Source organism: Protopterus annectens, chromosome 5.part0 (assembly GCF_019279795.1).
Source record: "Protopterus annectens isolate FY-2018-M chromosome 5.part0, PAN1.0, whole genome shotgun sequence".
Classification (NCBI taxonomy): domain Eukaryota; kingdom Metazoa; phylum Chordata; order Ceratodontiformes; family Protopteridae; genus Protopterus; species Protopterus annectens.
In genome coordinates this window covers 289535633-289561702 of record NC_056735.1, presented here as the reverse complement: position 1 = coordinate 289561702, position 26070 = coordinate 289535633, and the positions used below count along the sequence as shown (strand labels likewise).

The following is a 26070-nucleotide window of genomic DNA, read 5'->3' as shown; positions in this document are numbered from 1 at the left end:
AATTAGAGTACTAGACAAACTCTCAACCTCTTAACACAAGAAATCTGGACAAAGCCATAATAATGGGGGTGGGGGCAAAGGCTCCAAAATAGGTACATTTCTAAATATTGCTCATATAAACTAGAATGTTGGTAGAATAACAAGTTTTGTATTAACATGAATTTTGTGAAGGGTATGAAGTCTAAAACTCATATGTCTGCCATTATTTTCTGACTTCAATCCTCAATGATTTGGTAGAAAACCAAAAATTTTACGAGAGACAGATCAAGTTGAGAGCTATGGGCTTTTACTTTAAACAAATGTATACTACATCATAATTCTATTTTTCTGGCGAAGTCTAAAAAAATTAATTGTACTAGTATTTTAAGTATCGCTGATTATTTCTGGATTTGTCCCCAATTCTGTTAAGATTTGTTCCTGAGGGATTGAGTGCTAGGACAACAAGCAGCAACTAGAGTAATGCGCTTTACATAGACATAACAGGATTGAACGTGTTAAATTTCGAATTAGCGATGGTGGCAGTAGTAATAAGAATAACAAATGAGAACAACCGAATGTCTACAACATTCTAGTTTACAATTTAGTCATTGTTATCGGTATAAATAAAGTTGATTGAGGCGCAAGCGCACTTCGGAAAATTTTACGGACATTTCTTGTAGGTGCACTGCGGAGAGTCTTTTCAACGGTTCCCAAGATTGTTGGTTGGGGGTAGTGTGCTGTATTTTTAACTGTCCTTGATCATTCTAAGCAGTTACTGCAGCATTATCTTTCCGATTGTTCGGGATACATACTGTGAAGTGAAGGCGTACCACAACATCATAACATGCCCAAAAATAAAGGTGAGGAAGCTTGCTGAATTTATTGACTTAATAGTGACGTATCTTCTAGGCCAGTGTAACCGTGACATTATCGTGGGGCGACCCTGCTGTTGTCAGCTTCTGATGTACAGTTAATATATTTAACTTACATTGTGGACCTGATGGATAACCGGCTTCTTCTGTAGCGCATGCCAAATATTAAGTCGTCAAATGAAAAAAACAAAACAAAAAAAAACATACGTATCATGTAGTGGAACTCTGTGTTCGTAGTTCGCAGTTTTGGATCTGAACTGCAGTACTGTGGTAGCACCGTTTTAAGCCATGGGCTGCTTTCACAGACAGCACACTGTAAATGTAAAAGGTTGCAGTGCATACTGCTCCTTAAACCTCTAGGAGGGTTAGATGCACCTCACATCTTACCTTGTGTTAAAGAACACAGTTTAACGGAAGTTTTTTTTTTCTTGTGGGCTTACAGTGAATACAAACTTCATTTGATAGAAAATATTTGATACCACTTGTTTTGAGGGGGCCCCCAAACTGGCTAAGAATACGTATTTTTGTAATGGCGCTTATGTAGTGTTTCCCCTTTCCTGAACTGATTTGTTAATTTACAGGAAGAAAGTAGGCTGGCTGCATCCTTTCCTCGTTAGTCACCTGCGGCGTACTGTAGTAGGTAGATCCTGTAGGCCCGTTTCTTAAGAGAGGAGATGAGTTTTTTTGTGTGTGTAGTGACTGCTCTTGAGTGATGTCAAATGTACATGTGTGCCTTATAAAATGGAATTGTTCTGTCTCCAATGGTAATGTGTAGCAATTGTTGTAACTCATTTGTGAGATGGGCTCATGCAAATGTTTGCATTACATCTGTAGTTTAGAGATTTGCAGCCCCCCCCCCCCCTAGTCAGTGTGGTGGTTTTGGCACACCTTTTATCTAAACTTAAAAAAAAAAAAAAAAAAGGCAAGAGAGGAACCTATTCTGTGTAATGTAACAAGGCATTCCACAGCCGTTTATATCTGTAAATAATGCTGCTGTTTTCATAACTTGTAGAAGCTGTGAGTAAGTTGACCAATACATTCTAGTCCTAGTGTTGCTGCAGTGGTTATGAATGTAGCACCATTCACCAATCTCATATTTTCATTAAAAGTCTGTTTCATTTGTGTGTATACAGGAAAATGTAAATTTCATGTCTTTAATCTAGCTTTATGTAGCAGGTCACCAAGGCTGTCACTTTTCTTGTAAATGTTTTCTGGTTTCTTTCAAGCCTATAAACGCAGGTTTTGCTTATAGATACCGTGCCCCACTTTAGTCCATGTTTGGCCAGATAAGGGCAATGTAGCATCACGTTGTCTTCTCCGTTAGTCAGAACGGCCTTCATTATCCCATAATGTATACACAAAATGACAGATTTGATTGCCAATATCTATAGTTGCCCATAGATCCTTAACATTGGTAACTATTAGTGAAGTCCTTCCACATAAGGATATCTAATACCATAAAATGAATGACGTTGCACTTCACAGGGTTGAACAGCACTCAGTTACCCATAAACCAGCAATACAGTTCATTAGCATACTTTTGCAGAGTTGTGTCTTTCGGCTTTTCCCGGTTAGGGGTCGCCACAGCGGTACTAGATTTTTACGTGCTGGCTTGCTGGGCCTAACGCACAACCTTCAATGAAGGAACGCCCATTCACGCATGTCGTCACACAGAAGACGCTCTTACTGAGAATCGAATGGGCAACGTCTAACTGTGAGGCGTAAGCATACTTTTGCAGAGTGCTGTGGTAAAATGTCACTAATATCCCAATCACATTGTCCGCATATTTGCTGAGCCACACAACTAGAAAGAGATAATTGATATAAGGGGAATAAACAAAAGTCCATATCCCTGTAGAATACAGACATTTACAATAGCTTCCTCTGGGTACTTGTACCTTAGTCTGAACTTGTAATGTTTGTCACTCTGCCAGTTTGCTGCCCATACTGTAATTGTTCTGTCAGTTTTCCATATCCTTACAAATATATCAGACGTAGAATCATAAGATTTAAGTTTTTATAGAGATGTGTAAGAAAAACTGTAATTTAAATGCGCCAGCAACATTGGTGTAAAGCTCAGTCTATTTAGACAGGGTCTTCCAGGATTTTTTTTTCCATGCTGGGAAATATCGTATAGCTGTTTAGTGGTAACAGTAGAGGCTGGTAGTGTTCTCTGAGTACGTAAAATACCTTACCTTCTCAGTTATGCTCGTTAAACTTGGTGACTTAATTGTATTCTAGTACCCTTCATGGATGTGCAGTAGCAAGGCCTGCCCATATTTAATGAATATTCACGGATATGTCCTCATTGGCCTCATCAATATTCATCCACTATTGTTGGGTTATTACAGCCTAACTTTGAGTTACACAAACATTAGCATTAATGATACAAGTAAAAAATATACTGATAATAGAACCAAGTCTTTCAACAGTATAAAACTTGGCTACAGCTAAAATAATAAAACAGTAAAATTAGGATAGGCTAGAACACAGCACACTGTCCAGGTGCTGAAGGCACTGGGATGAATGCAGTTAATACTGCATACAAAAGAGTATGATTGCTTATATATGTCTGTAATACTGTCAAAGTATTCTTGAAGCTTACCAAATGCCACACACAAACACTTGCTCACACGTGGATGAGTTGGGGGTTGCCTCAATTAAATGCATGGAAAACCCGTCTTTGTGTAAGCCTTCATGATTTTGCGTCCTTTTGGGAGGCTGATTTATGTTGTCCATTATACCATAGCTGCCTACCTCAGAGTGAGTTGGTGAGGTTGGGAAGATAAGCTGTTGGAAAGTGTTCTTGTAAGAATGTCCGGGCTTTTTCTGCTGTGTCAAAGGTATGTTTCTTATTTGAAAAAACAATACTTATGGTGGCTGGCTATTTGAAATACATGGATATGTTGTTGTTGTAGCACAATGCCCAGACCTGGTCAATTTTCTTTTTGCCAGTACCATTTTGAAGCAATCTTGAACTAATTCAAATTTCTTTCCTAGTAGTAGAACACTTTTACCTTCCTAGTTTTTGTGAAGTAATTTTTTCTGCAAAGTTTGTATCTTTTAAAATGCTGGTGTTCAGATGGCGACAGCACCTGTTTTTTGAGACTTACTGATAGGAATTAAAGCAATTTCTTATGAATGATGTTACTGGCAAATAATGCATGACTGACCTGATGCACATTTGCATATGACATAGCCCTTTGACATGTCAGTCACAAGGATACCCACTTCTGTGCAGTCTGACCATGAGTGGTACAAAGATACAATTATGCCAAACTTAATAGGTGATAATTGGACAAGGTACCATAATTACTAGCCTTTTGAATTGGAATTGTTCCCCCAATTTCAGGAACATGCCTGCTGTAAGAGAGTAGCCTGAAGAAGACCGGTAAAGTAGGTGCTGCGGTAGCATTGTCGCCTCACAGTAAGATGCTGTTCGTTTTGATTCTCAGAGCGTCTTCTGCGTGGAGACGTGCGTGAATGGACGTACCTTTGTTGAAGGTTGTGCATCAGGGCTGGTAACTCGGCACGTAAAAATCAACTACCAATCATTAGTGGACCGGAGTTCCGCTGTGGCGACCCCTAACCTGGAAAAGCCAAAAGACGCAACAACAAAATTGGAGAGAGAGGGAATAAGAAAGTAACCATTGTATTATTCATGGCCAGCTACAGCATTAATTGCCTTAACTGCAGCTCTCCTCCTGAAAACCAGAACAAGCTGCAGTGTTGGCCATAGTCACTGATCATATGTTTCTTATGGGGGTGTACAGAACAAAAAATTCAGACTGTTGGCCACAGTGGTGGGATCCATGATCATGGAGTTGTCCACAAAGAACTCATTTCTGCCAGAATAACCCCTCTCTCAAAAAAAAAAAAAAGCATGTTTTAAAGAAGGCTTAGTAGCTGTTCTGGTGTAAGCACCAGTTTCTTTTCATAATGAACCTGTTGTCTTTTAAAGGCTGTTTTCTGATTTTATATTGTAGTTTGCTGTAGCTTTATTTTGTACTTCTGAGCTTTGAGTTTCCAGCTCATTCAGAAATAGTATGCATTAAGACATGTTTTGGAGCAAGTGTGACTAAGGGGTGGAGCACAATGGATACTTTTACCCTTTTGATTTTTGTAGTCTAGTCTCCATAGGCATATATTTTTTTTAATTAGGAAAGCAATACGTCATAGAACAGACATTTTGTTTTTTAAAAAGATGCTTGCTACTCTTCACCCCTTCCCATTTGTAGTTTGTTTTTTTTTTTTTTCCCTTCTCTATGCAATGGTAAATAAAACCATGCATTTCATCATGGCATTTATGCCAAACGTATTCATTCCACCACCTGAAGATAATCAGTGTTACTAACAAATGAACATCTGTTACAAAGTTGATATCCTTAAACTACACCAAGTCTAATGTTTTCACTTCACCAGAGGGGGTATTAACATCTTCCTGTTAACGGGTATTGGTCAGAGGTAAACTGATTTCTCCATTATACATATATATGAATTATCACTTGTGACATAGGCAAATTTACATTCGTGTAAAAGTAATCACTGTATTGACATAAACCTACTTCACATATATATTGCTTTACATTAAATAATCAAAGCAATATTACATCAATTATTCAGTTCTTGCCTTCATCTTTATTAAACCATCACTTGCTACATAGATAATCCTACATTTATACAAGTGAAAATAAACCACACCAGAACAATACTAGTTGCATGCAAGCATTTTACATCACTACCATACTGACACACTCCCAGTTGCAAACATTATACATCACTTATCTACCCAGTCTTTCTCACTCAAACATTACATAGCTCATCTAAGTCCTGCCGCCTTTTAGACCTCATTCCTCCCTTGTATTTGTTTCCTCCCTTGTATTTGTTTCCACAATTTCCATTTTTCCTATGTAGTTTGCTCCTACCTTTTTCTAAAGATCTCAATTCTAGTTTTATTTGTTACTATATTCACTGCTTCCAGTGTAGTTTGGTTTAGATTTTGATTTCCATTTTCTCTAGTAGTAGGTTTTTTTTTTGGCAGCCACCGTTGTTAGACACGGCAAGGCCTTACCCTGTTTAGGTAATTCCGATTCTGTATCGTAGCTCAGAAAAGTCATCTCCCTCATCAGACCAGTCTGCTCAGCCAGCATCTCCAACAGTGCATCCCGCAGGGAATCCAAGTCCACCAGTTCACCGCACTCCCAGAAAAATATTTCCAGTTGCCTCTTTCTTCCCCTTCACACCTCCAGCAGTTAATGTAATGTCTTCCTGAGGAAAAATTCTCTGGAGTCTTACTTGGTGTATAAAAATATCTATGTAAACATTCCCAGGCAAAAATCCTAAATTTTATAGATTTTTTTTGCATGTTTGGGGGAGACAGGAATCTTTGAATGATCTGGGTCTTTAGTGGAATAGGATGGGTAATAATTGCAGCTTGTCTTCACCTCCTCCCCTTTACTGGCAGTCAGCTGACACCAGGTGGTCTTGTTCACATGCTCTCATTTGGTGAGATTTGGTTCCAGTGGTGTGGAGGCTGTTTGACTTCTGAAGGCTTACAAGTGTCCTTGCTGAGATGATTGACTAGATTTTTTTTTTCTTGTTGATATGATAACTTTATTGCATTTTTAATTACTTTTGATCTGTGAAGTAAATTGATCCAAGGCAACCCATTTCATTTTCAGGCTGAGAAATCCAAATTGCTTTAGCACAAAAGGAGGTTGCAGTAGGTAAGAGAGAGATCAATTCTAGAAAAGAACTGTAGGAAAAATTAGAAACTGAGTTAAATTTATGTAGAAAGATCCCTTGTTTATATGAGGAAACGTAACTTGCAGGAGAATTCAGAGTAGATTAGGCTTGTGGAGTCAACTTAATGTGTTGGTGTGATTATGCAAAATGCTGCTGCGAGAGTGCATCAATATTGCCACTTTTTAAGATGTGGATAGTGTATGCATATATAATGCATTGCATTTCTGTGCTCGGATCAGTGTGTTGGAGATGACTTAAATGTTAACATGTTTGCTGTTGTAACATTTTATTCATTACGAAATGATTTGTGATTTAAAATGTTTCTTGATGTTTGCAAAAATTATCAATGGTTATTGCATGGTAATCATTGGTGCACAGGATCTTCTGAGTGAAAGAAAAATACCGTACCAGTTAACAAAATAATGCTGCACAGCTCTAAGTAAATTCACTAAACTCAGAATTAAGATTTATTTATTTATATATTCAGCAGTTTTACCTCACAAAGCCACATTGTTTTGCTAAAATTAAGCTGGTCTACCTTGGAATTGCATGATTTAATGTTGCAACCAAGTAGTCAAACGAAATCAAGGTAAATGTCTTGTATTCTATGGAATGTGGGGAGGAGGCAGTGTATAGGCCTTTTCATTCTCAGAAGGCAAGTGTTACACATGAATTGATTAGTAAACTCCAGAGCACTTTATGCCAAAAAAGAAATGTACATGAGGGGGTATGCTTCCACATGCATATATAAGCCAAAGTAATGTATGAAAGCTTTTGGGCGCAAAAGATGAACAACTAAGAGACCAAATTTGATTGATGTAGATGTGTCAAGAGCTGCAGCTTGAATCGAATTTAACTTAAAACACAACACTGAGAGGCAGCCGAATTGATCAAAAAGCAAAATAATTTAATTTAAACATGACACTTGATGTCTGAGAAGTAAAACATGATCAGTGGCAGTCATAAGAGGGATTCTGGTCAAAGTAAGTGAATGCACGAAAAGCAGAGTGAGTTTAGTCTTGGCAATTGTATGAAGCAAGGTTGTTGTTAGCTCAAGTCTGGGCATTGTGGTGCACGTGGTAGGAGGTGCAAGATGTAAGAGACTGGGCCTAGACTCGAGGCATCTGCTTAAAACAGTGGTCCTAGAGCATGTTTTAGGGTCGATTCAGCTCTAATGTTGAAACCGGCTAAGATTTCTATTTGTGGAACTGAAGGCCCAGTGTTGTATAATGCACTGTCTTTTAAACACTTTTTTTCAAATCAGCTGTATGAAGCAGAAACAGAATTTGTAGTCTTTCAGGAAGAATCAAATGCATTCAAGTACATTTCTAGCCATGTCATAGTAGATGAGGCACATATTTATGCTAGCTGGCCCAAGTCGGTGTAGTTTGGTCTGCTTAATTGTAAATGAGTGGAATTAAAGTTAAAAACAGAATACTGTTCTGGGTTTTGTATTAGAACATTACTCCACTAGATGTGCAGTAGCAAAGACTGCCCAAACCCTGCTCATGATGTTTATTTTGAGAAGTGCTTTGAATAAATATGGGAAAACCATCCGCAGAAAGACTAGTATGCTAAACATTGTAATTCAATACAAAGCCTTTTCTCCCTTATTTGCTGGTACCAGGATTTCCAATTTGCAGTGATCAAAAGATTTGATAAATTACATCTTAGACTAAATAATTTGGCAGAACATGTACTTAACAAAAATACTGTACCGATCCAAACAGATTTACCTATTCAAACGAACAGAATATGCTGCGTTTATACAAAAGCATTACACTATATTATGCTGCAAATTACAATTCTTTAAAGGGGAGGGCTGCAGGCACATAATATGCTGCACGTATAAAAACTATTAGGCTTAAAATTCTTATTTTGCAAAGGTGCAGGTGGTGACCTTTCTGGGAGGTCTTTTTTATTGCATTTATTGTATGCATTTATTGTCCCACTGCCTCAGAATATTGCTTGTTGCTTTATCTCCAGAAAAATGCTTGAATGGTGGGGGGTGCAGGGGGGGGGTGCAGGGGGGCTTGCCCCACTGCAAAAGCAGTTACTGCACAACATTAAACCAAAGAAAGGTGGGGGGGTGCACGGGTTATGGGCATGGACTGCAAAATGGGAAGTTGTGGATACTGCGTACATACTGCCCTTCTGACCCACTTCTTGGCCTACAACACAGTATGTGGTTAAATACAAAGTGACAAAGCAAGTCAGACACCCAGGACATGCGATCCTTTCGACGGTACACTTATAAATGTAGAAAATGAAGATAAATTTATCATGTACTAAAAGCTGTAGTAACTCTAATTAAAAATAACATAGAAAAGCTTGAAACCTGTGTTTTAAAAACAGCCAGAGAATGAATATTCACAAATGGATATTCACCATCTCACTGTATAAGCTGCATGGCTTGTCACTCAGCCCTGTCAATTGTGTAGGACATGCCCATTCGTGCACGAAAATCGCAGTGGGGTAATGTTCTAATACAAAGCCGAGAAACTGAACCAACTGAGTGTTATGTTCCAATGATGATGATATTTTGTACGAATGTGTTGACTTGAAGGTATACAAGTTGTGTGGGAAAGGTTCATTGTACTTCTATTAGACAGCACAGCACCAGAGCACTTACTGCAGAAATGTTTTCCACATTGGATGTTTCTTTTGGGATCTGGTTGATACCCTTGTAGCCAAAAGCTGACTACCTTCATTACTCCATTGTGGGCTTCTGGTCATGCAAGCACTTGGGTCACTTGCTCCTAAGTACTGGTATAACTCTTGTCCTAGTCCATGTGGGCATGAATGACCTAGGAGATATCTCCTTGGACTGAATGAAGAGAGACATGATTGAGTTCTCAGAATGTGTCATAGGCAGGTATGAGCCTAGCATTGAGCAGCATTCTACCATCTCCAAAGATAATGCCACAATACCAGCAGAAAATGGTAGACTTTAACAATTGGCTTAGCTACTGGTGCAGTACTTGTCAGCCTGGGAGGATAAGATCAACAGACCACATTGCTTCCCCAGAGATGGCCTGCATTTGTCTTCTCTAGGGTTTCACTTATTGGCAAAGACATCGTCCACCCCCATACTACCTTTTTAAAACCTACCAACATATGAAACAAGCAAAGGAAAATATGACAGTGTTACTGATCCTTGTTTAAGCTCTTAGCATTGAACTCCACTCCCTACAAGCCCTTCTCACCCTGGATAGTGTGTGTGTCGTGACTGAGAGACTTAAAGTAGTGGAGACCACTCCAGCTGTGCAGAGCTGTAACGTCTTCCACATGTTTAGACCAGCTACTGTCATAAGGGGGAAAAAGGTGAAGGTGTCAGTCTACATCAGAAGTGACAGTCATGAAGGCTGGTATAGTAACATGATGCACTAGAGCTTCATGTCCAAATAACCATCAGAAGTGACCTGTACCATATGTTAACTAGCTATAGAACACACTCCTGTAGACTGGCATTGTAGCTTGTCAGAGAACTAGAATCACTCCTTATTAAACAGTACCATTTTCTTAGGTGAACTATACTATCAAACTATAGACTGGGGAAACCTACACCTCCACTAGACCTCCACTAGTGTACAAACGCAGATATTCTTTGACTTTGTAAGTACAAATGCCCTGGAACAACTGGAGTACCTACTAGGGAAATAGCATCTTGGATCTTGCCCTTTCTGATGTGGGAGCATCTTGCATAATCACTCATCACTTGTTAAGTCTGACCATAAAGCAGTCTCCTTTTAAAAAAAAAGAGATCCTTTCACCTAAAGTACCTTTTAGAAATATCTTTAAAACAAACTACCTACTAAGTGATTGGCAAGCTTCAGATCCCCACCAAACATAGTTAACTCCACTGACTACACAAACGTCCACCACCACGTCTTATCAGCTTATAAGTAACAGCATAGATGCAGCTGTACCCTGCAGGGCAAGCCCCAGAGAAACACTTAGTGGAACCATTTTAACAAGCTTTTTAATAAAAGGACTATCGTTTTGACCAAAAGTAAGAAGCGTTAATTCCCAGACTGGTAGATCCCTTGTCACTGAGAAACTCAACATCTCAGGAGCTTAAAATCCACCAAAGCCAAGTTTTAGGCTAAAACAGGTATGCAAGCCAAAGGCAATCTCAAGGCATTTTGTAGCTATGTTTGTAATATTAAAGCACAATGCACTGAGCTGATTGTGCTTGATGTTACCTACTCTGAGGCTGAAGGTATAGTGTACTTAATGGCCAATACATTTAGATCTAACGTTGCCCCTCTTCCCCTCGGTCTGTCTCCCTCAAATTATACCTGCAACTGGTTAGCCTCCAACTCCTACAAGACTATGTCCTAAAAGTGCTATCAAAAGCTAGAAGTATTGCATATTGTTGGGTTCTTACAATATCCCTGGATGCATTGTAAGTAGTGTAAAGCATGATGTAGTCGCACCACAACACTGTTCAGTATGTGCCTTCATACATATTTTGTACCAAGTGACTGGAGAGCAGCTATAGTCGTTTCTCTGATAGGGGAAGGATCTTCAGACCCAGACAGTTACAGGACCCACAAGTCCGACTTCATATGCAAAGCTGTGGAAAGACTACTGGAACTAATCAGGACGTGAGGAACCTTCAGGTACTGGATTTGTCAAGGGCAGGTTCATAGGTGTCTACTAGGCTAATGACTCTAGGGCCTTTTTAACCTTAGCCATGCATCCCAAATCTCTGACAAGTTCTGATACCCGTGATAAGTGTAAGCAGGGGTTTGGGAGATGAACCATTTACAGGTTACCTGTGTCCATTAGAGATACAGGTGCCAAACCAGGGATGAATTTCTGTTTTCCCATCCAATTGTCCAAGTTGCATTTGAATTGAGTTAGTACATGGATGGGGAGCCTGTTTCATGGACACGGTAGTCTCTGGAATGCATAACCTGTCTCTCCAACAGGACCTATTTATATCACAGGTAAGGTTTGTCTGTAGAATGGGTAATTCTGGTGGTGTCTGTTTTGTGGACATGCAGGTCAGTCAGTGAGGTCTAACAATGCCCTGTATGCCAGGCATAGATCTCTCCTCAGAAGCCTGTAGGAGATAGAATACAGGGATAAGGCCTTGAGGTGGTCTACATAGGACATTTTAATTGCACTCTGAAATCTTTTGGTGAGGAAACTCTGTGGACGTTCCAATTGTTGGATATGCCTGGTTGGGTACTTACCAAAGGGGGCATTGTACTCAGTAATAGGTCTGAATGCCGAGTACAGTGGAATAATGACTTCCTTGGACTTGGAGGCCATACCTTTTGTTTATAATTTGTGCAATATAGAATGATTTCCTCGACACTGTAGACGCATGATGGTTGAAGGCTAGATTACCATCTGTGTTCCTAAGTCCCTGACTACTGGGTCAACAGTAAGGGGGGTGTTGTCAATATGATAGTTACCAGGGAGGGATGACTTCCCAGAAGATACTGTTGTGTTTCTCTGCATTTATAGTCCATGGCTCTGACACCATTTGTTTGTCAGCCCCACCTAGAGAACATTTGTGTCTGTGTGAGATTCAGTGATGGCTGCTAATTTGCAATCATCTGCAAATTTAGTCAGCCAGAGACACTGACATTGGCCTTGACTTCTGAAAAGTAAATGCCAGAAAGTAGGTGTCCAAGGACTGATCCCTGAGGGACTCCACTTGTGACTGGTCACTTTGTAGAGGTGGACGCCCCAGTTCTAACTTCCTGGGTCCACCAGGTGACATACGGGTTTGTACCTAACCTCTTGAGTTTGTCAACCATGCCAAAGTGGGGTATTGTGTCAAGTGCCTTGGCCAGGTCAAGGTAGGCAGTGTGAACAATTAGTCATCCATTGCTTTGGTGACCTTCTCAAAGAAGTCCACCAGGTTGAGTAGGCATGATCTGCCCTTGGGTTGTGTCTGGAGGTTTACTATATCTTTATCCATCATCTCCATGGCTTTGCATACAAGACTAGTGAGAATTATTGGTCTGTAGATAGCCCATCTTTGTGCAGAGGGGTGACTGTTGTCTTTCTCCATTCATGAGGCACAAAACCTGTTTGGATGCTACAGTTAAATAGTAATTCCAGAGGCCCTGATAGGTCATGTTCGATGCTATTTAGAAGTTATTCTGTGATATTGCCTGGGCCCATTGATGCAGTGTTCTTGGTCTTGGAGCGTTAAGGAACTGTTCCCTAGTGATAGTAGGGGAAATTGTATTTGATATTCCCTGAGGGAAGGTAGAGAGAGGGGTAAAGTTGGAGTTGAATTTTATCAGCCCGGAGGTTTGCTATGTCTTCTGGCTCATTATAGGTGGCTCCATTTACAATGAGGTTGTGGACATGGCTAAAGAATGCTTTGTGGTTGTCATTGGCCTGGGAGGCCAAACTTCACATTTGGCTTTGGCAGACTTTTTTTGTCTGAGTTGTTTAGTTTGAGAGTGCTTTTATCCTGCTTGGTGCTCCACATCCTAATTTTTGCCATGATTTTCTTCCTCCTGTTATACAGTCTATTGATTTTGTGATTCCACCAGGGTGGCTTGTTTTTTGTTAGTGCTGTACTTCTGGTGGTACAGCTTCCTCTGCAGCTATTAACATACTTGTACAGGGTTTCTGTGAACAGTTCTGAATATGCAGCAGTGTTCTCAGGGCTTTTGGGGGCTTGGAATGTTGCCAGGTTCTCACTTAATAGCAGGAGGTTAGCTTTAGAATAGTGTCTGAGTATTCCAGGTTTAGCAGGGGGCCCAGGTTTTATATTTACTGGCCATGCTTACTCAAGCTGATGGACTTTTTTTTTAAAGGTCATCAAAGGAATGGATTAAGGCTGCATACCTGAATGTGGCCAGTTAAACTGGGACCTAAACCTTTGTGTCACTCGCTGGATTGCCAACTGGCTCACAGCATGCAGATTATCAGAATAGGGGAAGTAACCGCTGCAGAGAGATGCCATCCGTGAGGGCCCCCAGGGTTCTTTGTTGGGATCTCTCCTGTTTGGCATAGACTTTTCTGATGTTAAAAGCCAATACCAAACGGATCTGGCTGACTTTGCTTCTAGATTGCAGTCATTGAATCCCCAAATGACTTGGCCATCCTACAGGAAGGTTTGTCTCCAGTAACTAGTATGAAAATCATGGCCTGCAATTAAATGCCAAAAAATGCATTATTGTGTCCTTTGGGTATTTATCAACCCCAGGGAGCTGCCATACTGAATGCACATCCCCTAAGAGTTGCCCCAGTTGTTCAGGATTTGGGAAGTTATGGTAGACAATGACCTAACGATTTACTTACTTAGTTTGTTGAAGTCCTGTATTGCGCAGGTTCTAAACAAAGGGATTGCGTTTAGATCTAGGGATGTCACTGTCCCCCTTTATTCAGCTCTCTTTAGGCTAGTCATTGAATATAATGCCAGCTTTGGCATGTAACTGTCCAGATGCATGCAACAACTGGAATGCCCACAGAGATACCTTACAAAAAGGATAAAAAGATACACTGCCGAAACACTAACTACACGGATAGAATAAAAGCCCTGTCACTGTACTTTTTATCCTACAGACTGCTAAGAGGTGACCTGCGTCTGCTATACAAAGCATTCTCCGACTTGCTGCTCTTCAGAAATGTTTGGTCTAGAGAGCTAAACCTTTTCTGTTGCATCAACGGAGTGGTTGGTTTGGAGGAACTGTTAAATTTCATAGAGGATACCACTGCTATTGAACAGATTCCCCATCCACATGAAAATGGATAGGGATGAATTTTAACTAAATATTAGACATGTGGATGGGTTGAAAACTTACCCCAGGACTGCCCCCTATATTACTGATTTGACAGGTGCAGCTCCTAAATGCTTTATCCCATGCTTGGGCCCCCTAAATTATCTCTGGTATGATCCCAGTTATCTCATTAGGGGTAACGTTTAATTGACCATAGGATGGGTAAGGCCGATCGATAAGCAAATGGGATAGGTTATTTTAAGCACAAAAAGGGAAATTGGCTAGGCTTAAAGTGGCCTGCATCTAGCCTAGTACTTTTCTGTAAACCCATGTTTGCCCAGTCATCCAGCAGATAAGCGCATTTTGATTTTCTAAAAGATATGTTTTGCAGTGTATACCTCTGAGTAAAATATCTTCCTTGATGGTCTTAAACTGTTCATCTGTAGTGTGATTTGCTGTCTGACTTACAGAATGCAGCATTTACTCGCAGTGGTGGTGCTGCGGTAGCGTTGTCACCTCACAGTAAGACGCTGTCCGGTTAGATTCTCAGCTAGAGCGTCTTCTGCGTGGAGACATGCGTGAATGGGCGTACCTTCGTTGAAGGTTCTGCATCAGGGCTGGTAACTCTGCACGTAAAAATCAACTACCAATCATTAGCGGACCGGAGTTCCACTGTGGCGACCCCTAACTGGGAAAAGCCGAAAGATACAGCAACTTACAGAATGCAGCATTTATATATTGCCAGTATATGAACTTTATCTAAACTGACTCTTCCATTGGTGAGCAGAGGGGAGTAAACTTGTTGAGCACTTGTATAATTTGTAATACACAAGCGTAGGACACTCTCTCTTTATTGTTTAATATAAAAATGGCATGCACAATGCCATTTAAAGGATAACTGGTTAAAGGACCACTACAGGCAAATGATGAAAAAACGTGTATTTTTTCTCTAGTCATGAATTTCTGTACCTCTCAAAGCTGCTTGCCATAAAATTAAGTATTCATTCCTAATTTTATTTTTTTCATCCCTTTCTGCCCTAATGGGGGCAGACATCCTGATGCATTTTTTTTCCTTGATCAGCTAAATCTGTCCCAAAATGCAGTATGACAGCCCTGATTGTGAGAAAAAGTAGCCCTACCATTTGTTGTCAGACCAGACTTCCATTCACTTACAATGGGAAACGTGACAAAATGCCAAGTTTGAGTCTGCAGATAGTGTCATTGACTAATCTGCATTGGATTTTACATATGTTCTCAACAATGTACTACACGTTCTCTGACAAAAGCTTACAAAAGTGCCAACAAATTACTGAGATAAAAGACTTTTTACAAAGTGGTTTTGTTAAGTTGCAGTTCCTGACCAAGTTACTCCTCCCACCTCCCCTACTTCAATGAGCCAGAATCTCACATTTCCAGCTTGCTTAGGTTCAGCAACTTTGTCAACTTTGCATGACAATAGATATCAAAGAAATCACAGCCTGGTGTGCCACTGAAACTCTTCCTTCATATGTTTCTTTACTCCTGACTTTTGACTAGCACACTCTCTCAAGAATTAGAAGTAAAAAAAAAAATATCAATCCACAGTTTAGGCCAATATATCAATTTCTTAAAATATGCCCAGTAATATATTTTCTTCAAATACAAACACAAAGTTCTCTTATTGTTGCCCTCACTTTGTTTACCCAGCTGTGTGCTGGTCTGTATTTGTAATGTTTCTCTGTATGCTGTATTCCATCTACTGTGTCCAGATGAGTGTTTAAAAAAAACTGTAAATAAAAGAAGTAACAAAACTAAACTAATAATTTTGCCGGACTAATGATATATGACAGCACATTGTCCAGGACTCCTTTATCAAAAATGCAGTACTAAATAGTCGAGTGAGAGATGCTTGGGAGTGAGTATGTGCATATCCAAAGGCAGTGGAGTACAGTGGGATACACACTGTGGAGGTGACAAAGTTAATTAAAGCAGGTGTGCTCTCTACTTTCAAATAATTAAAATGGAAAAATCAAGACTGAATGGCAGACATTATGCCTAAAGGAAATTGTAAATTAAATGACAGCAAAACACAAGTCATTAATTCAAAGGGCAACACAAAAGGCAAAATGTCCAAAAGACTAAACAATGACCCCCATTGCTTATGATGCAAAGGGAGAGACATCCAAGGAAATGTGAGTTATTCCAATTGAAAGGCATCTGCAGACATAGCGACTCTTATGTAAATCTGCTTGATTTTTGAAACGGACAATGGAAGGACAGGTTTGTCAAAGAGTAATGGTTTGGCAGTTATGACACAGGTAGCCATGGGCATCATAGTTGTGCTTTCCGATGCCTTATCTTGCATCAAAGAAAAAACGGGTCATGGTGAGAATGGATCATGTGTAACTGAAAAATATATTTTGTTCTGGTTCCAGTATGAAGTATACATTTAACAAGTGCATTTAATCAACATTAGTATTGCCAGTTGTAAGTATGAAAGTCTGAGTGGCATTACTGAATGACTGAAGCATCATTTATTTATCTGGAATTTATGAATATGTACAAGGACATGGCAAAAATACAATGTCAAATCGTGCGCATAACACAAATCCTGGGGACAGTTCAAAGGTATGCATATTCCTCACCAAATGACAAACATGGAAGCATTATAAACCAATATAAAATAATAAATTACTAAATTAAATAAGTACTTGCACATAAGTGTTGTATGTATCTACATACGCACACATGCACACCAGTTTAGATCTAGGTATACATATCTTTCCACATGTATTTATCTATTTTTAGATCTATATATGCATCTACGTGTGTGTATGCAAGGTGTAAGAAGTCTGCCTTCAAACAAAATTGAACTGTATGACAACCAGCAGAAGTATATTTACAACTTCATAAAATGCTCAGAACTAATACTGTATGGTAACACCTAGTCAGACCCGGAGCTTCTAGCCATTTTAATAGCAGAGAAATTTAACTCAAATTTGATGCCCTTATAGCCCAATGTTCCCAAAACCCCTATATGCCAACATTCCCAGAACCAACTTACTTCTGTGTAAGCTGCCTCATACTATCCCAAGAACACGTCCATAAAGCAGTATCCAAGGTTGAGAACACAGATAACCTAACCTGTTGAGTAATGCCAGACCTGAAACGGTGTCTGTCAACCCTCCTGCAAAGGCTATTAAAGTTTAGACTCAAAACAGGGCATGTGCCAGATGAATACAGGACCTAAACTGTAATCACCCTGCACAAGGGCAAGCAGTCAGCTGAACCCAGTAAATGTAGACTAACAAATCTGAACAGCCTTTTCTGTAAGGTTACGCAAAGGATCATTATGGAATTAGTAGACAAGGACATTGTCAAACTACAGTTATATTCTATTAAGGTCCAGTACTGCCCTCTTATGGTGCTTGAGTTCTTCAAGAAAGTTACTGATGGATGAGCGAAAATCATAAGCAATATATCCAAGTCCTGGTAAGGTATACAGTAACATGCAATAGCTAACCATCAATCCTTACATCAGCTGATTGAAAAATGGGCCACACTTTAAAAATGGGCCACACTTTATAGAAACCAAGAATTTAGAGTGTATGGATCAATCTCCTCCAAAAGGCATGTCATCAGCTGTGCTCCACTGGATGCAGTGCTTGGAGAATTTTGCACTAGCATTTATTTCTTAGTGGTCAGATATAGTGCTAAGGGTTTATGTCTCTCAAAGATTGTCGATGACAGTAAGCTAATTTCAATTATTGGCTATACAGTGTACACCTATGTTGTCCAAGTGGCTTTTTTAAATGGAAAGCGATGCTGTCAAAATCAGTAAATTACAGAAAAAAAAAATACAATTACTGTATAATATCCTTCAGAAACTACATCGACTCCTGAAACTATTACATTGACAGCATACCCAGAGAAATAATGTCTCCGAACCGATGTAAGCATTGAGCATGTATCCACTGCTGTAATAACGTTTATTTTTTCCATTGCATAGCTTATTGTTAAGGGCATGGCATACAGATGTGAAGATGTGATCAATCCACTGTATCTGGAACTTTTTAATCCAGTCTGAGTATAGACTGCCCCTTGGCATGCTGTTAAAACGCATGGCACAAAATGAAAGTGCACAACTTTCTCAACATGAAAAGCAATGGTGTAAACCATATAAAGAACACTTGCTGTCTCAAAGGCTGGTTCTGATTTTATTCTCGTACCGGTTGCTGAGTGGGAGCCTCTGCCTTAGGATAAGTTGAGTGTCTTTCTTTATCCATCTACACAGACCTACTGTACATCTGCAAGTTGAATTTTCACAAACATATGCTCACAAATAAAAACAAAAATGTGATTAAAAGACAGATTTGTAGCACATAGCATTACAGCTTGCAAGAATCTTATTCATCTCCACGTAAAACAAAGCACTACTGTTCCTCCACTCTATTAAAATTAGGATGAGTAGATCAGAAACTGCAAATTCTTCAAAGGAATAACGACCATGCCCCACCTGGGAAGGGGTTTACATGTACATGGTTTGGCTGCTATACGTTATAAGAAAGGGGACATTACAAGGGATAAAATCACTTCATGGGAATTCTTGTCTAGGCTTCTATAGATCCTGTCTCTGGTGCTTACTAATATGGGGAAACATATTAGCACCCCCTGCACCTCGCCCCTGAAATGGAACTGACAGCTATGCTGAGTTTTACACCAGTGCTTTATACAAACACCTGTATAACTGTGGCTGTACCTGATAAGACCAAAACAATCCTCTCAAGGCCAAAGCATAAAATCTATGAGACTTTATAACATCCAGGCTGCATTCTAAATGGGCTCCAACAAGAAATAGCAACACCTTTGGGTATGGTTTTCATAGTCTAAGCTTCATCCCAGCTGAATGGAAAATGGTCACCATTATCCCATTGCACAAATGTGGTGCTTCCACTGACCCTGGGAACTAAAGACCTATTAGCCTGACTAGCCTTATCTGCAAGGCCATGGAGCGAATCATCATGGACTTTATCACAGACAGAGGTAATATCAAAACACCTGACCCTACTCAAGATTTGTCAAAGGGAGATCATGCCTGTTGAACCTCGTGGACTTCTTTGAGGCAGTCATCAAGGCCCCGAACAAAGGAAAATCTGTGCATACAGCCTACCTAGACTTAGCCAAGTCTTTTGACACTACCCCCAACTCTGGCATCATTGACAAACTCACCCAGCTCATTTGATGAGTCACTATCTGGCTCACTGAAAGAACCCATATAGTCAAACAGGGGAATCCACCTCCAGCAGCAGACCTGTAACCAGTGGTGTTCCACGGGGGATCAGTCCGGGCACCTATAGTATTTGGAATCTATTTCTCTGTAGTACATGCAAAACCTAAAGGTCTGTGGCTGGGAAAGTTTAATGACAGCAAACTGGAAACAGTCATAGAATCTCCAAACTATGTTGACATCCTATAAGAGATTGATGCCGAAGTTATGGCCTTAAACTGAATGCAAAAAAAGAGTATCGGATTCCTATTGTTTTTGTAACTAAATTTAAAATGACACAAGGCTGCATATTTTGTTGCTCTTTTCCTCTGTCCAAACAAAAAAATCTCTAAAATAGACATGTCATAATATATTATACCTGTAATGTTTGAATATAATATGATTGTATTTACTAACTTGTAATTTACTGTGGCGCTTTTCTCCCTGGGCTCCTCTGAAAAATGGCTTTAGCTCAGTTAGTCTATCCTGGTCCACAAATGTCAAATAAATAAAATTATAAAATATAAAAAAAGGGGGACATGCCCCACAAAGACCAATTCAGTATATGCGCAAGTACCAAAACGAAACATTTCCTCAAGGACCCCTTCGGTAGCATGTCCAAGTATGTGTACACACCAAAATGAAGCATCCCTCTCAATGACCCAAGTATACACAAATGGGATGAAACATTTCCCCCAAGAACCCATCAGTAATATAGCCAAGAATGCATAAGCAAAATTAAACATTTCCCACAAGGACTGCTTATGCACAGGCACCAAACTGAAACTGTCCCTCCAGCATTCCCTTCAGCAGTCTGTCTCAGTATGCACAAGTACCAAACTGAAGCGCTTCCCCAACAAAACTTTCAGTAGCATGTCCAGGTATGTAAAAGCACCAAAATATAACATTTTCCCTAAAGACTTCTTCAGTAGTATGAGCAAGCACCAAAATGAAATACTTCCCCAGTGACCCCCATCAGTAGTATGTACAAGCACCAAAATTAAAAAATTTCCCCTGATGACCCTTTCCGTAGTATGTCCAAGTGTGCACAAGCACCATAATGAAACCTCTCCCCCAACAACCACCTCAGCAGTCTGTCCCGGTATGTGCAAACACCAAAATGAAACATTTATCCTATTAACCTCAGAGACTCCTTTTTTCCTGCCCACTCAGTCTGTCTCCCCACACACCAAATGTGCCCAGTGTGTGATTTAATTTCCCAAAAGAGGATATTCCTCAACTCGGTGAGCACCAAAGACTAAATTAAAGAGACTACCATTGTTGCACTGCCCAAGCAAGATGCCGTAAGCAGGGGTGGGAGGCTCTCAAGAGTGCCTTGGACATCCTTTAGACCATAAGTATTGCTATCCCATTAAAGAGAAACATATTTGATTAAAACATGTTTTTTCAGTTTTGCATGAGTGACTTGAACTCTTGATTTAAAGCAGTGCTCAGGGTGACTGTCCCTTTCACAATGCCCTTGCTACACTACTTACGAGCATTATGATGACTTTAATCTTAAATATCATCTAACCTTCCCGCTTTGCTTATGATTCATTTCAAATGGTACATGTGTATGAATGACCTCAAATGTATATTGTATACTTCTGCTCAGTTAATCTTAAGAAGATCAAAATCGATTTACAAAACTATATCTTTTAACTATAGTAGCTACTAGGGATAATTTCAGACATTTTGTCAAGTGATCCAGAGACACATTCAGAGTCTGCGGTACGCAAGTACATTTAATGTTCTAGACTTATTACCCAGTATATATTTACATTACTGTACATTTTTATTATTTGACTTTGTCAGTGTAATCTTATTACTTTTGAGCTTCCTAGTGCCATGAGCTACAAATGGCATAAATGACATTTATTTTTTGCAATTCTTTTTGGTACTAGCTGCCTGTAAAGTGTCAGCCATCCAACAATCTGTTTATTCAACATAGTCAAGAACTGATCACAGGAGGCAGTCATCTAACATCTAATTTAATTAATGACTGTACAAGATAGTGTAAACAGTGGGAAGGAAGGGCATACAGAAAGAAAGTATTGTTTGAATGTATGTCGTTTTAAAAAGGGGCACTTCTGGATGGAGTAAACAGCAAAAATGAAAAACAAGGGAAGTAGAATAAAATATGCACAAGGAATGAGAAAAGGAGACCGGGGAGAGAGTGAACTAAGGAACTGTAGAAGAAAAAATATAGATGGAAAAAGGACGAGAGAGACTGCATGCAGGAAGACTGGTCAGGAGAAGGGATTTTACACAAAGATGTTTTTTGAAGTTCTCGCCAGTGAAACATCTGATTCTGAATATCAATGATTACTTGTACATACACCCAGGAAAATATTCAATGGTGAAAGAGCAAAAATAAGAAAACCTAACCTACCTTGCGGAAAAGCATTCACCCCCCCCCCCCCCCCCTTGGAGAGGTTCCAACAACTAAGCCAATTACTAAAGTCATTCATCTCTCTCATATGTTGTGGCATCATCCATGCAGAAGGTAGAATGCTGCTCATACTGGCCTGGGAGACGCACCCCAAGAGATCAGTCATGTGTCTCCATGTATTCCAAGCAGTTGTGCCTCTAGTAATTTACAAACGCACGGACTATGACAGTCTTACAGATGCCACTTTTGGCAGGCTGCTATGAGATGTCCTGTGTCTGGCATGCATTGCCTCCTCCAACCCAGTACTGATGGACCTATTGCACACCAGCAAGTCAAATGGCATTACATATACTTGATCCAAGGATCTAAACCTCTTCTGTAAAATCAGCAGAACCACTGCTTTGGAACAGACTCCCCATTCACATAAAACAAAGCTCAGCCCTGTCCATATTCAAGCAGAACTTGGATATATAGGTGGGTAACGGAGAGATTTTGGACTCTTTCCTGCAACACACAGGAGTCCTATAACAATCGGCTCCCGCTACTAGCAATGGACAGTGGCTGCTCTAAATGCTTTATCCCATGCATAGGTCCTCTAAAATTACATATGGTATGATCACATTTTTCTCAACAAGGGATGTATGACAATCTAACACCAAATGGGATAGGTTAATTCAATCACCAAAGAGGAAATTAGCCAGGCATATCATGGCCAAGAAGGGCTATCCTATATTACTTTCATTCACGTAAAGTTAAGCTAACAAGCATGTTATATCAACGTCAGTCTTACCAATAATAAGTATTAGTCTGTCGTGCAGCATCACTGATGGGATTATAAACAATTTGAAAGTATAAAAATGTCAGTATGGTTTGTGATGTAAAATACTTGTAACTAGGAATGTGGCAGTGTGGTTTGTTGTCATTAATGTAGCTGTATGATTGCTTATGTCGTAAGTGATGGTTGAATAAATGTGTTCTTTGTTTAATAAAAACCGGCCGGAAATTAATAACTTGTGCAATGTGGTATAGGTTCTATGACAAATGGCAATATATGTAAAGTATGTTTAAATGTTAATCTGTTAATACAGTTTGATTACTTTTGTAGAAATGTAAATTTGCCACTGTCACTAATAATTCAATTAAAGGTATTTAAAAAATGTGTAAAGGACATGGCAAACATGAGAGCAAATCATGCATATAATGCAAATCCTGGGACATTTGAAAGGCATGCACAGCTCTAACTTTATGCCTAACACCATATAGGTACATTATATCTACGTACATATATAAACTGGCTATAGGCACTGTGTGTACTATACATGAGTATATGTATGTGTATGTATGTATATATATGTATATATATGTATGTATGTATGTATGTGTATATATATATATATATATATATATATATATATATATATATATATATATATATATATATATATATATATATATATATATGTATATATGTATATATATATATAATATATATATATATATACACACACATACATACGTAGAGGTGTGTATATATAAGTACACACACACACGTGTGTATATACGGTTCCTTATTACTTGACAAATTTTACATTTTTTGCAAACTAAAATTGCCAACTCTGAGATCACATTACAATAAGGAAAATGGTAAATTTTCCGATCTGCACTGTGCCGCGATCTCCACACAAAACATTCAAAGTGTCAACATTTTGATCATGTGGTGTCAACCATATGAATTTTGAAGTTTTGAAACTTCGACCAAGTGATAGCGACCTGGGACCCATTACACATAGACAAACGTCTATATGCACATATACATAAAAATATATATTCTGCCTTCAAATAACAAAACTAACTTTCTGACAACCTGTAGTGTTATAATTCTTAATTCACAAAATAATAAAACCTACTCGGACCCAGAGCTCATAGCCAGTTTACTAGTGGTTAAATGTCTTTCATATGCCTCTACCCCAGCATTCCCAGATCCAACTTACTTTTATGCTTACTGCCACAAGGCCTCCCAAGAACAAGTCCACAGTCACTATACAAGGCCAGAATCGCTGCTTTTTTTTTTTTGGCCATTTAACATACCAGGTTGTGACCTGTCAACCACCCTACAAAGGCTACTCAACATCAGCTCAAACAAAGGTTATGTGCTAGATGAATAGAGGTTCTAAACAGTCCTTACCTTGCACAAGAGTGAGCCACCAGTTTGAACAGCCTTATATCTAAGGTTATGCAAAGAATCATTATGAAATTAATAAACAAGGACATAGTCCACATATGAATCAAGCCAGATCTGTTTAGTCCAGTGCAACTCCTGCCATCGTAAAATGCTTGACTTCTTCCAGAAGGCTACTGACCGATGACTGAAAATCATTACACCCAAGATATATAAATCTTGGTAAGGCGTGAATAACATAGAACGCTGTGGTATTGTTAATAAACTCTCCTAGCTAAATAACCTCCCCTATGCCACCTGATGGATTGAAAATTGGATCATAATTTAGAAACTAGGGTGAGTGGCTGCATCTCTTCGAACGACTGCCACCAGTGTGTACCACAGGATGCACTATTTGGGGTACTTTGCTTTTGTCATTTATTTCTTAGGGTCAAATACATTGTTAAAGGTTTATGATTCACAAAGTTTGTTGAGGACTCCAACATTATTGGCTCTCTAGCGGACACCAAGATTCTCAGAGGCTCTTTTTTCAATGAAAATTGCTGTCAAAATCATGGAAATAAAACACAATTAGTGTGTAATAGCATAATTTGGCAAGCATGACATCCTGTGCAACTGTTACATTGATAACACACCCATGAAATGCAATAGGTAGGTACTAGGCTATCTGCCCAAAGGCATTTATAAGCCTAGCTAGAATGTGTTGGCTTTCGCTGCCCCCTCAGATTAGTTCCCTGTGCCTGTGTCCAGCAGAGCCACTAAAGTGATCCCCGGGGTAAACTTTTGTTTCCCATCAACTTGTCAAGGTTTCTCTTAGAATGTTAGCGAGGAGCTCTGCCCAATGTAGATTGTAATCTTGCTCCCAAAGCATGGGAGGTCTTTGGGACAGGAATCTCTCTCTCCAGCACTTCCTATTTATTGTTGTGGTGAGGTTTAGATCCCTAGAGTATGTGGCTCGAAGGGATAAGGTTTTCTTTAGGTGGAGCATGTCCATCAATTCTGGGTTGGACATGGCCTTGTATGTCAGGCAGAGATCACCTCTGATTTTAGGCGGTATGCAACCGAGTACAGCTGGAGTTTCTTCAGTCGAGCTGCATAAGGCCTCTATTTGAATCCAGTGATCCTCATGGTGAGGTACTTCTGTGTTCTTTCCAGCTGTTGCAGGTGTCTTGTAAGATGTATCCCAAATGGGGCGTTGTACTATATGATGGGTCTGAGTAGAGGGGCACAATGACCTCTTTTTTTGACCTGGATGCGAACCCTTTTGTGATAACGTGGGCCACGTAGAAGGATTTTATAACCACTTTGGCAATGTGATTATCAAAGGAGATATTACTGTCTACTTGGATCCCCGGATCCCTTTTATTACATCTTCTGTATCTAGGGGACTGCCACCTATGTGGTAGTTTGTAGATGCTTTGTTTTTTCCAAAGGGGATGACTATGCACCTTTTGGCATTTAGCTTGAGGCCATGATTTTGACACCAGGTATCCGTTTCAGTGAGACCCTTTTGGAGGATGTCTGTGTCAGCCGGAGTGTCAATTATAGCCTCTAGTTTGCAAGTGGTCAGCCGTAGTCCTCCTGTGCTTGCCTGTACCTCTGAGAAGTATATGCCGAACAGGAGGGGGCCTAGGACTGAGCCTTGGGGAAACGCCACTTGTAACAGGTTTAGAGTCAGACCTAGCTCCCGCAACTCTTACCATGTGGGTTCTGTCCATGAGCCAGTAGGCAACCCATCTTGTGATGTAGTGGTTTATGTTCACGCTGGTGAGCTCGTCTATAATACCAGACAGTTGAAAGGTATGCGCAGCTCTCGCTTAACGCCAAATGCCATATCACCATATAGGCACATCATATCTACACATACATATATTAATTGGCAATAGGAATTTAGTATTATACACGTGTGTGTGTGTGTGTGTGTGTGTGTGTGTGTGTGTGTATCTCTCTCTCTCTCT

At 39.7% G+C, this 26070-nt stretch overlaps 1 protein-coding gene across 1 annotated transcript in view; it reads left to right on the top strand.

The window, feature by feature from the left end:
- The first annotated feature begins 642 nt into the window (after positions 1-642).
- Positions 643-26070, top strand: part of EIF1AX (eukaryotic translation initiation factor 1A X-linked) — a 312415-nt gene continuing 286987 nt past the window's right edge. The window contains exon 1 of the mRNA XM_044072274.1: positions 643-839. Within this exon, the coding sequence (XP_043928209.1) occupies positions 824-839 (16 nt within the window). The 5' untranslated portion in view covers positions 643-823. The remainder of the gene's footprint in view (positions 840-26070) is intronic.